We start from the raw sequence: 13,137 nt of genomic DNA on the forward strand, positions 1-13,137 counted from the left end.
GAAACATCTGGGGATGAATAATCCAAAAGACAGACATTCAAGGATGGGGGGGGGAGAGACTTGGAAAGCATTAATGCCAAAAAGACATAAGGGCTAAAGTGGACAGTAAATTATACATGAACTTGCAATATGATACAGCTGCAACAAAAGCCAATGTATTTTTAGGCTGCATATGCAGAGGCATCCCTTAAAATTAGACTCTCTTATTAAAAGCAATTCTGTAAAAATGGCATCATGGGGTTCCATGTTTAATGTCTCTCAATTATTTCCTGATTAAACTTACTTAGCCATAGTACAAGGAAACATATGTTATTTCTAACTACTAACCCTGAAGTTCATTCTAGTATACTGAAGTCAAGCCCTGTTCTTTCTTGTTTATATGCATATGTATGTATCTGTATGGTAATGGAGAGAATATTAGAGGTGTAACACTTCAATTTCACCGTTGATATATCCATAACACACTTCAGTAGGATCTGGAAAGTTGATGGGAATGTATAAACCCAAAGAAACCCATCTCCATTTTCTAATTTTTTGGGTGAATTGGCAATGAGAAATAAAATTGGGGAAGACAGTAGCTGAAGGAACTTGATTTGGAAGTCAGTGATAGAAAGTAAGATTGTGATCACATTACACCATTTCTAGAGCCACCACTGGGGAAAAAGAAATTAGGGAAACAGAAGGTAAGAGAAATAAGAAAAATCTAAAGGAAATCCTAAAGAGAATACTTTATGTATGAATTGGAAACAAACTTTCTTACTGTGAAGTCCATGGATGTTTTCTACTTAGGAAAATTTATTAACTATTTACATTCATAAAATCAAAAAGACTTATTCCAGCAATTCTCTGATCTTAGAAATGGTCTTGTGTCACTTTTGCAAGTTTTTTCAAGAACAGTGTCAACTCCAAATCTAATCAGAATTAAATACATTTAAAAAAAAAAATTTCTGGTACTACTCTTCTGCTTCCGATTCCCAGTATAAATATTCCTGTTTTGTAATCATTTTATCATAGTATAAAAATTATTTTACTCTCCCAGTTGGTGTATGAGACCCACAGAAACAAAAGAAAAAATGTCAGAGCCCAATTCCATGACTGTTCTGGGCAGGAGGCTGTAATGTACCTTACCGCACATCCATGCATGGTCCTTGTAAGGACCAGGCAGAATAATAAACCCAGTGCTTGGTAGAGTTCAAAAGTATTCCTCCTATATCCCACAGGGGACATATACTGCCCCTGAGCTCCAGGAGGCAGTCAAACACAATCTACATAAACTCTTCCAGAGCTTCCTTGTGGATGGCACAGCTCTGTGCTATTCTTTTCTATGGGTTGTGTCTAGATGACACAATCTAGTTCTAATAAACCGTCCACATAGCGAAAATAGCAAAATGGGTTGTACACAGAACACTGTCAAATGCACTGAAGCCATAAATACTTTATCTAATTTCTTCTAGTAGTGGCTTTCCACCTATTCCATACTACCATCTAATTTTCCAAATCCACACAAATACCATCAGCAATTTAACTAGGACACCCCCCCACCCCCAACCACACACACACCCACACACACTTCCCTTTCTATTTAGCAATTAGGAAAGAGCAGGAGGGGCCCCATATCCTAACACTTATCTTTGATATCTCCACAGGTCACAACCCTCAGGCTGAGAACCTTTGCCCTGGACTAATTGTCTGTATTACTTTTAACTAGAGTGGAAAAGTCAGAGGTGTAATGACAAAGCTGTCATTTAACCTAGAATACATTATTACTATGGGACTATTGAAACTGGAAATCCTATCATCCCAACCTCAGTTCTTGTGGCAGTTACAAACGCTGTCTGTATGTCCATTACAGTGCCAAGAGTGCAGTATATTTATCTAGACATCTAATAAGTGTTGAGTGAAAATCCCAGGGCTCTAGATTTTGGATTTGAAAAAATTGATTGTATCCAAATCTTACTCAAACTAATGTGTTACAATTATAGGAGCCAAAGCATTTTATGTGCATTGCCCCTCTCTTCTCTATGGGAAATCACTTACACCTGAGGGAGAAGGGACAAGTTAGGAAAGCAAAGCACACACTGTGGAAGAATAGTCCCCCTCAAAACCTCTCCATTTTCACGGGTCCCAGAAGCCCTGTGGATCTTTGGGAATCTCAGGCTGGTGTTCAAGACTAACATCATGGGAAGAAATAAGGTCTTCCCTCCTGCCCTGAGAGAATGACAGTCAAACCCCATGGGGGACCTTGGCATACACATACTGTGAAGGCTGTGATACAGGAAAGTGATGGAGGCTATATATTTACACAGATACATCTCTGTTCCTGATTTGTTCCCAGACAAATTGAGCAGGGTGGGAGGCCTTCATGCCTCCAACTTAGTTTTTAAAATGGTAAACATTTTGTCGCTAACCAACGGTAGTCAGAGATTCAGTCACTTACTCATCAGATTCTATCTTTTTCTCCAGACTCAGTGGACGATTGAATATAGGTTTCAGGATCTGGCCCATTCACAGCAACATTTGCACAGAAACATGGGTATAGGAGAGCTAGGAGGGTGACTGCAACTCCATTTTCATGAGACCTGACTAATGAGTAGGGACCACTGGATTTCTGTACCCTGTGCAAAGCGCCTTCCCCTTCCACTGGGCCTGCCCCATAGGACTGCCTCAGATTTTGCCCCAGCTCAACCTAAATATTTTTCCATCCCTGCATTTAAGCCTTTATTTTTAGCTACAACAGAATTTCTACAGCAACAAATTTGTCTTCAGACTAAATCCCTGCAACATAAATATGCCATTGCTCGTGTGGTGTCTATTAAAATCCTTGTATTTTCTTATTTTTAAAACTTCAGTAATGGGCTATTTGAGACGTTTCAAATGAAAGCTGGAGTAATTCCCATAAAGAGTTACCACTCTTCATGCACTTGATTACTCTAGATATCCAGTATAAAGCCAGTAATAGGAGAAAAAAAGAAGCTGAATTAATTTTCTATTTTTATAGCTTTCATGGTGACTAACAACCACAACCACCATTTAATTGTGGTCTTATGAATTCCCAACAGCTCTTTTACTCATTAGCAGCAAATCTTGGTTATTCCTAAGAACATGAATTTCTTATTACATCTCTTTGGCCATCTTTAAAGACTGTGTTAGCCCCTGATCATGAAATCCTGCAGTTTTTATTCAGACAAAACACCTCCTGAGCATGCACAATTAAAAGCTGATGAGCAGAGGATATTTTGAGTACTGTATTTTGCAGATGTGCTACACTCTCCTCATAGGAAAGTCATGTAGCGCTTAACAAGGATGGAGACAATAGGACTTCTAGGGAGTTTAACAGGATACCAAAGAAATAATCTTAAGCATGTACTAAATTGAATATAGAATGAGATCCTATCAACAGAATTCTAATGTATAGCATAAAACTTTTACAAATTTTCCAATTTGTATTAAATATTTCCATTCGGGACAGAAACCAGTACATGACAAAACCTTTTGGTGAAATCAGCCAGTTAGCCAGAATATAGCTTGCTAGAAACTGACCAAATTCTATTATTATTTCATTCAATGAGAAAAGGGTTAGGTCAGTACTGTGCACTTTTAAAAATCTCATTCTCTCTCTCTCTCATTAGCACACACACAGATGCATACACACAGCAAAAATACATGAAAACATGAAAGCAGGTGCATACATGCATACACATACACACTGATTCAAACAGACTAGGCCAGACAGATTGTCAGATTAGGACAATACTGAGTGCTTTTTAAAATCCCACCTTTCCTCTCTCACATCCACCCAGACGCGCATACATGTATACAGAAATGAACGCAGACATACACATGGACACACGAGCTTTCGAAAATCAATAGGGCTGTGAGAAATTTTGGCAGCCATTTCGTTTAGAGTCCCACACAGCAACAGAGATCATGGAGGCCATGAACCACTTGGTACAGGGGTGGCTCGTTGGGAAGGGCGAGATCACCTGTGGGTTCATGGTCACCAACAGTGGGGCCCACATGGTCAAGGCAGTCTGTGATGCCAACTTTATTGGCATCCACTCTGTGGCACACAAGTTCCACCTTGTAGTCACGGATGCCTTGGAGGGGGACAGGGCTGCCGGTGATGGCACCAGCACCACCAGCCAGCACATTTCAAAATACAGGAAGGTCTTGGGCTACTTCCACCAAAGCATTAAGCGGGGCAAAATTCTGCGGGACAAGCAGGAAAAGATGAACATCCTGCAGCACAAAATCATCCAGGATGTGGAGATTTGGTGGAACTCCACATACCTGATGCTCAAGAGGCTGGTAGAGCAACAGAAGGCCATCCATGAGATGACCTTTCTCAGGGAGTTTGGGATCAGCGGCCCCCTTAATGGAGCTGAGTGTGATACCATCTCCCAGATCTTGCTGGTCCTCAAGCCATTCCTCGAGGCCACCGAGACCCTCAGCACTGGCGATACCCTCCTTAGCCAGGTGATCCTCATAGTCAAGGAGCTTGAGAACCAAATGGAGAAGCTCCAGGGGATCAGTGCTCCTGCCTGGGGCAAGCCGCTTTCACCAGAGGTGCAGGCACTGATGAAACGGCTAAAGGAGGGCATCAAAAAACAGCTGGATCCATTGCAGTCCAGTATGGTCCACAAGCTGGCAGGCATGTGCGACCTGAGGGTGAAGGGGAGCATGTGCACTGGCAGCACCAAAATCCTCAATCACTGGATGGAGGTGCTGGTGAACAGAGTCAGGGAGGCAGAAGGGCAGAGGTGAGGGAGTGTGGAAGAGGGGGATCCACTTTCCCGTGCCAGCACTCTCAGCAGCAGCCAGTCTCCTCCACACCAGCTGCAGCTAGTGTGGGCCAAGGGCATGGCTTCCATGGTGGGGTCCAGATGCACCAGACCCTAGCCTCGGGCAGGTAGTGCTGAGGCTTTGGTGACTACCTATCTCATCAAGGATGTGGAGCTGCTAGACTGCAACCCCTTGGCCAAATGAGCAAGCCACAGGTGGCAGGATCCGGCCATGGTTGCCTGGGAACACCTGTCCTGTCTGCCAACCAGTATTCCAACTGAGAGGGTGTTCAGCATTGCTGGAGATGTAGTAACACCCCACCCCACCTCCTTGGATCCTGGTTTGGTGGAGCAGCTGGTGTTCCTCAAGGTGAACCTCCCGTTGCTGGGGTTCCCCAAGCTCCACATTCAGAAGGAGAGCCACCCTCCTCACTCCATCAATACCTATTTCCTTTTTTCATTTTCATTTTTTAAAACCATTTAATGCCCCACTCTCAGAGCAGGGGGTGGCATTCACTGCATCACCAACCCGCAAGGGAAGAACATCTCCCTGCAGAGCTCCCATGCCAGGATGAACTTGGAGGTATGGGCTGGAGCTATGGAGAAGGAGGAGGCCCCAGGTCCTGGGCATGACCACTAAAACTGCACCCTGCCAGGGTTGGGAGTCCTGGTGGGACTGCCAGCAGTGTGGCAGCCCCAGGAAATGCCAGGACCGAGGATCCACCTAGTGAAAGGCAGGTAGGAAGCACCATAACCTCCAGGCACCACACACACTCAGTCCTGGCTGGGGAAAGCCTAGACCCCTAAGATCTTTGAGAAGCCTGAGGCTCACAGTTGCTGTGGAGTTGTGAGGCTCCAAGTGAGCTCAGCTTAGCTGCCTGAGATGCCATCTGTGAGGCATGGGCTTTCGGGTTTAAAACCCTTCATCAGACTGAGGCAGCATCTAGTTGGTGTGTGTGTGCTCTTCCTGGAGGGAAGGCATAGTAAAGAAGCCAGAGGCTGGCATGCAGTGCAGGCAAGAAAGCCAGTCAGTGAAAGTAAGATCTTTCAGAGGCCTGAGGCTTACTGGTTGCTGTGGAGTTGTGAGGGTGAGAACAGGGGCTACCAATCCATCCCTGCAGTTTTCACCCCACTGCACCTTAACACACGACACAAGTTTTGCTGGTCAGCAGCCGGAGGTGCAGTTTCCCAGAAACCCCTGTACATATCTCCTTGAAACCTGGCAGGCTTCATGGCCTCAACAGGGGCTACAATCCCTGCAGTTTCATCCCACTCTGCCTTCACACTTACATGTCACAAGTTTTGTTTTGAACAGTTTGAGGTGCAGTTTCCCAAATCCCCTGCACCTATCTCCATGAAACTTGGCAGGCATCATGGCCTCAGAAACGGGCTAGCATCCCTGCAAGTTTCATCCAGACAAGGCAAGAAATGACAAAGTTATAAGCATTTTTGTGATTCCCCATTATAGCCTATGGCCGAAACACTGTCAAAGTTCCGAAACAGTTTTGGCCAAAACAAAACGGGACAGTGATTCAAAACACCAAAATGAATCACTGGCCCTCCAAAATGCCAAATCTGAAACGAAACAAAACGCAACTGTTTTGGACAGCCCTATGAAATGCCGAAACAAAACACTGTCCCTCCAAAACACCAAATCAGAAACCAAAATGAAATGCAGGTATTTCACACAGCCCTGAAAATCTCTCTCTAACAATGCCATTAGTAGCTTCACGTAATTAATAGGTGACTTTCATAAGCTTTTTTTCCACCTCTGGATTCTAAAACTAACTTGCTCAAGTTCCAAACAACTTGAGTAGGATCAACGATTGGATCTTTAGAATTCTCTAAACAGACTTGCAATTAAAAATGAACTCTATAGAAACTCTATGTATGTTATGCAACCATCATTAAACAAATTAACAAGCTCTGTAGCAAATATTCTCAAGCAAAACTACGTGAAGTCTGGCTTTCTGTTTTAAGCATTATCTTGTTCATGTGTTAAAAACATTAGAAATTCTTACTAAACTTTTTCAGGAGCCTAATGTAATCTCGCACTGAATCTCACAAAGGCTGTATACGTACATCCCTAAGGCTTCTTTGGAAATCCCAGCTGCTCTAACCAAAAAACATGGCACATTAGTGAGAACAGAATCATAGTACAGTAACTTTTCCCCACAACAGCTTCAGTTTAAGTGGATTTATCACTACAAACAAAATTGTAATTTGAAACTGAAATTATGTTAGGGTATCCAGATACTTTAGAAACAGTTCACTGTTTTCTTATATATTTCACTGTTATTTAGCTTTAAACTGCTGATTCATTGTGTTGGGTTTACGTTTTAACATTTGACAGTGCACTCGGCACTGGTCAAACTCTGAAGATGTCAAAGGTTAGATTGTCAAAGTAAACTCCACTTTTCCTCTCCCATTTGGGGAGTCCAAAAACAATAATCTGCATGCACATACAAAAATGGTTAGCATATATCAAAGAGTAAGACATCTAACAACTAAACATGCAAACCAGATCTTAATGGCCCTAAAACATTGGCAAGTGCCCAAAGTGAGACCATTGGCATCATCACACTTTAACAAATATTATGTTCTGCACTTATATTCTCTGATTTGTCTAATAATATTTTTTCACTTGATATACAATATATAATACATGTATATCTACAATCTTAGAAAGATTTTGTCTCCCATGAATGTGACAGGATAACTGACTTTTTCTAACTGGATAGTTCCTAAAATTCTTTGGAATAGTTTACCAGAAATATGCATTATTTCATATATTATAATTTTCAGAAAACAAGTCATACAGGTATAAATGAAAATTACACAAAAGCACATATATTAGCATAAGATTTCTCTATTATAAGCTTTGCATCCCATTCCTAACTCTCTAATTTACCTTGCTAAAGATATACTGATTTAAGAAACTAAATGAAACCAAACAAAATGCAAGTAAAGGTTGTGGAGATTCAATAAGCCAGCTGAACAGTTGTCTAATAGAGAAAATTGATACACAGTATCCAGTTTAAGCCATTATGGTGACAAAATAATTTCTGCATGCTAGAATAAACAAACATAGCAAACTAAACATTTATGCTATGAAAATAATGGGTATATTCTTGTTTATGGCATATATTATATGTGTTCCTATCTCGGATTGCTTAAAAGGAACTGCCAAGGAAACAAATATTAAAAAAAAAGATTGCATTTTATAGGCAGTTAAGAAACTTCAGAGAAGGGTTAATTTAGCCTAGCTTTTTTAAGATTAATGGAAAGATAAACACAAAGACAAGGAAGAAAAGAATGACAAAAGCCATCATAAATATATGATAGAACAGTTACCGGATAGCCATTTCGCCCTGGTAGACCCTGGTAAAATGAGATGAAATGGTATGACATACATTAACACCATGTTCATGACAAGTGACATTACAAACATGCACATTACATTACTGGAAAATTTAAGTTTGTGTGGCCATCAATTCTTTACAATTCATTACATTTTACATATGAACCAATGTGGCCCAGAATTGGTACATTGAATAAATGGGTGTTTTTAGTAAAGAAAACTATTCAAGCTATAATGCAGTCAATATTAAAAAACTAACAAACAAGCCATTTACTGCCTTTGATCCTTGATTAACTTCTTATCTACAGGATTTAAACATAGATACTGAGGGACAGCAGGGGACTGAAAAAATTCCCCAAGATTTGATGCCTAGATACCAAGAAGAGGGGAGAGGCGAGATAGGTTGATATGCTATTGTCAGTACTATCTGCATCAAGGAAAAAAATCTGAGGAAGCTGTAATACATCATTTTAAAAAAATGAAAAGGTACAAATGTACTTTGATCACCATTTTGTGTGACCCACAGGAGTTAGCCAGAGGAAAGCTAAAAGTAAAATTGTTACCTTTGAAGATACAATATTTACTTATGTTAATACGCCTGATATACCACAGTCATTTGCTACTCTAAATAAAGAGAAATTCTGTGGTATCATATCTCAGATGACACCCACAATTGATTTTTTAATGGTTACCACTGTGCACACTGACTCAAAACTAGACAAAAAGGTTTCAGTAAATAATTTACTGCATTTATACATGTACCTTTGTCTGCTCCAATGCCCTGGAAATCCAGTGCGTCAGAGCAGACTCGATTAATAGAGTCTGAGGAGCACATGAACTGACACGCCCGGCGCTGCGTCGCATACATTTGTATAAACAGCAAAATGCACATCAGCGCACAGAAAATAATGGCAATGCCCTTTTGAACTGAAACACCTTGAAGGTACTTGAGTTCAAAAGCATACCACTGCCATTTTCTCAGTGCTGACATGCATTCTGCCATTTATACAAATGCATTGGCCGCAGCGCCAGATGCTTTCAAAAGAGCCTGGTGCTGTGGCACAGACATGTATACAAATGCTTCTAAGTTTTAAGGCTCTAAGGCCATTTATAGACATTACATTTTTCAAGGTTTAATCCAGACTACAGTCATCACTATATACACATGGACATCTGTAGTCTGAATTAAAATTGGTGCCAGTCCAAATTAACTAATCCTCACTGAATGAAGGTTAAAGTTAATGAAGACAAGGGCAATCCAAATTAGACAATTTGAACTGTATTAATTAACATGTATATGTGGCATTGCTTTTAGGAAAAACAGTCCTTAGGAACTCAGATAAGCATTGCAAATATCAATCCCTGCAAGGGAAGCTCAATTGGGTTTTTGCAACACAACAGAGGCTACCAGGCATGGACTAATACCTTTACAAAGTCAAATAGGCCAACACCACCTCACAGGGCATTTTTACATGTGCTTCCGGGCTTTAACTAGAGCGCCCGCAGAATCTCATGCGTCCCCACTCTTCAAAATGGCAGCAGAGGTGTTTTAACTAGTTAAAGCACCCCCACAGCCATTTTGACGCATAATGATGCTGGTACACAAGATGTGGATGGTGCTGGAGACTCAATTAACATCTGGACATGCTCCAGCAGACTCAATTAATCTCTAATTACAGTGCATTGGAGCAGCCTCCCCGCACATCTACAGGTATCCACAGTGACTAAGTATCAGGTCAATTATGGCTTCTGGAACAGAACTTTAGATAACTGTAACAATGTAGCAATGCTTGAACAGGCTTATTATTGCCTCATAATTACTTGCAGCTTCTGTTAAGGGGCTGTCAAGTGTACAGACTGTATATAGCCAGTGCCCCCTGCCATGATGGTCAATGATCATCTATTAATCCTTAATTCAGATTGAAATTTGATTCGAATTGTATGATGCAAATCAGTTAACACTGTTTAGAAAATGCTGAGAATGTCTAAAATATGGCCTAAGTGACTTCAAAGCCTAAATCCCATTTTCAGAAGTGACTTAGGTATGAAGGAGCCTAAGTTGCACTGACTTCCAAAGAGACTAAAGCTCATAAATTACTTTTGAAAATAGGATTTAGACTCCTAGGTCTATTAGACACTTAAAAACTTTATCTCAAGTCTCCAGAGCTATTTCACAATTCTACTAATAGTCTATGGCTCCAGATTTTTTTAGACCAAATAGTATGAAAATGAAGTCAAGAAGTACAGATTTCCATAGTTATTGTCCACTATCTGCTATTCTAAATCCTCTTGCCATAGGAAGATCATTTGTATCATGATTTATACTTGAACTTTGCATTTTGTAGGAAGACTGAAAAAGTTATTTAGGAATCCAGCATTTCTTTCAAATACATTTCCAAATAAAGACTGTTAAACACTAAGCTATTTCTTTTGCTGATAGCTGGATATATGGATTTCTGCAATGTGAACCACTGACATTTGAACTATTTAAATGTTAATGATTCAAAAATGAAGGTCATTATTGATCTGTATATTTACACTTAACTCTAAATGTATTGTGTCGGATAACAAACCTTGAAAATATTTACTTATTTTCTAATACATATCCAACTCAGAGTTGATAAAAAATCTGTTCCTGAAAGCAGACTGTGAATATGCCATACTTGAGACAAATTTAAGAAAAGAGAAGAAAAGCTACCCTTTTAAAGTCACTTGAAAGGAGATATAATTTCTATGATCACATTATTATTTGTATATGGTACAGTAGCATAATGAATACAAATACTTTAAGTGCATAATTTTAATACCATACATAAAAAGAAAAACATGACCTGGTCTGGAAATGCTCAGTGTAATATAAAAAATAAAACAGAAATGGGAATTATTTTGTTGGAAACAAATTTAGGGCCAGAATTGATAACATCCCTCAAACTAAGTAGTAATCTCTCTTATTATTTTTACAGTCTCACTGAGTAGTTTCAACCAGGATCATGACCCCATTAAATTAAATGCTGCATGCACACACACAATGAAAAAAAGACTCCCTCATAGAATTTACTAAGCAATGAGACTACTTGCAGAATAGTTACTATTCCCTGTGAGCTAGGATGGCTAAGAACTTATCATGACGTTTTCATACCATCTCTCTCTGACTTCTGGTACTGTTAGGGCCTTGTTACACATTAATTTTAGGTGGCTCCTGGATCTTTTAACCCCTGGATTGTCTACACATTAACATCTGAAATTAGTTTTAAGCACACGTTAGGTGGCTTAAAGCTATGCCACTCCAGGGCAGGGTTATCTCTGATCTGTTACCCAGCCCATATTCCATTAATGTGTGGCAAATCCCCACAAATGAGCCACCCACATTGCAGTCCTTCAGCATCTCCCACCTTCCTGTTTTGTGTGGACAAGCTTTCCACCTCTTGAATTCAACTGCCCAAAGGGTGGTTCCGGCACCAAGCCAACTCCCCCTCCTGTCCCCGGGGGTGCAACCATGACTTTACCAACCACATGCAAACAGCCTGCAGAGCACATGCCAACTAGCCAGTTGCAGGGCACAGATAGGTTCAGGAACGAGGTCTAGGGAGGTGTCGCAGGGCACAAAGGTGCCCTGCTCCTAGAAGGGCGGGAACTGCCTGGGGAAAAGCCCAAAGAGAGAGAGACAGAAGCCCAGGTGCAGGCTACCAGGGTAACAAGCCAGAGGGTAAATTAGCCTGCACCTGCACATGGTCAGCTGACTGGAAGGGGCAAGGCTCTGGGCCCATATAAACCCCAGGACCGAGCCCAGGGAAGGCAGTTCCCTGCCAGCAGCCAAGGGGGAAGGAGCTCTCCCAGAGCGAGCAAAGCAGAGAGGCCTGTCTGCAGGAGCAGTTTCCAATACCATTAAGGGACAGAGCATTCCCCAGTAGGATTTGAATGAGGTGACAGCTGAGCGGCTTGAATTTATGTTACAGCCCAGGGGCTTGTGTTTTGTTTATCGTTGTATAACACTGGTCATTTGGGTGAGGCTATTAGGGGAAGGAGGAGGCCTCATAGGGGACCCACAGCAGCATGGGGACCCCAGCGCCAGGGAAGGCGCAGTGCAAGACAGGGCTGCGGAGGGCCCAGGAGGACAAGGGGGCCAGATTATAACAAGGCCCAGACCAAACAACGTCAGTTCCATCTGTGAGGCTTAGGATGTGGTAAAGGGGCGGTTGGAGCCGTGCATACAGCCCATAAGGCTAGGGTGCCCTGAAACACCCCGAAACACCCCAAAATGGGACCCATAAGGGGTCTGGGAGCCCACGGGGTCAGAGAGTCCAGGAAACTGTGTCCAAGAGGACTTACAGGCAGCCTCCCTACTTTATATTTTCCATCAAAAATGTGGCGGGCGAGAATCGAAGGGGCCCATTGGGCCAACTTGGCACAGTATGGGGCCTTGGGAGATCACGGCCACCCTTAAGGACCCTGTCCCATCACAGGAGGAATGATGGGGGAGAAAAAGCTGGTGGTCTGGATCAGGTCCCCATGAACCGGGGCTTCCTTTCCGACGCAGGTGCAGTAGCTCCCCCAAAAGTTCCTTCTCTCATCACTCCCACCCCCCAGCTACCCCTAGAAGCATGACCAAAACTCCCTGACCCCAATCCCAATTTATGAAAACGAGACCTTCTTTAATTTACTTCCTTGTCCCAGGGATGCCGGGGTTAGAAGGGTACCCCGGGGCCGGACAAGGGGGGAAGTGACCACCTACTTACCCCACACAGAGGCCGGAGCAAGCAGCGACACGCGCGCGGGGAGACCGCCAGCGCGGTTTGTAAGCCGCGCTTATATCCAGCTAGGGCCGGGCGATGCCAGTGGGAGACGCCGCCCGGCAGAGATAAAAGGCGGCCCCGGAAGCGGGGCAAGGATGGAGGCGGGGGAAGCCCGCAGGGAACTCTGAGAGCGGGACCCGTGCCAGCAGGGCACATGCATCTGGCCCAATGAGGTCAGCCGAGGCAGCGGCGCCGACTACAG

General features: G+C 42.5%; 1 protein-coding gene across 1 annotated transcript in view; it reads right to left on the reverse strand.

Moving 5' to 3' along the window:
- The window catches only part of COL25A1 (collagen type XXV alpha 1 chain), a gene marked incomplete at its 5' end in the record, with an annotated part of 558,067 nt that overhangs the window by 252,211 nt on the left and 292,719 nt on the right, over positions 1 to 13,137 (reverse strand). The window contains one exon of the mRNA XM_025212861.1: positions 12,658 to 12,666. Coding sequence (XP_025068646.1) covers positions 12,658 to 12,666 — 9 coding nt within the window. The remainder of the gene's footprint in view (positions 1 to 12,657; positions 12,667 to 13,137) is intronic.

The sequence above is a fragment of the Alligator sinensis genome, unplaced genomic scaffold (assembly GCF_000455745.1).
Source record: "Alligator sinensis unplaced genomic scaffold, ASM45574v1 scaffold66_2, whole genome shotgun sequence".
In the NCBI taxonomy this organism is placed as follows: Eukaryota; Metazoa; Chordata; order Crocodylia; family Alligatoridae; genus Alligator; species Alligator sinensis.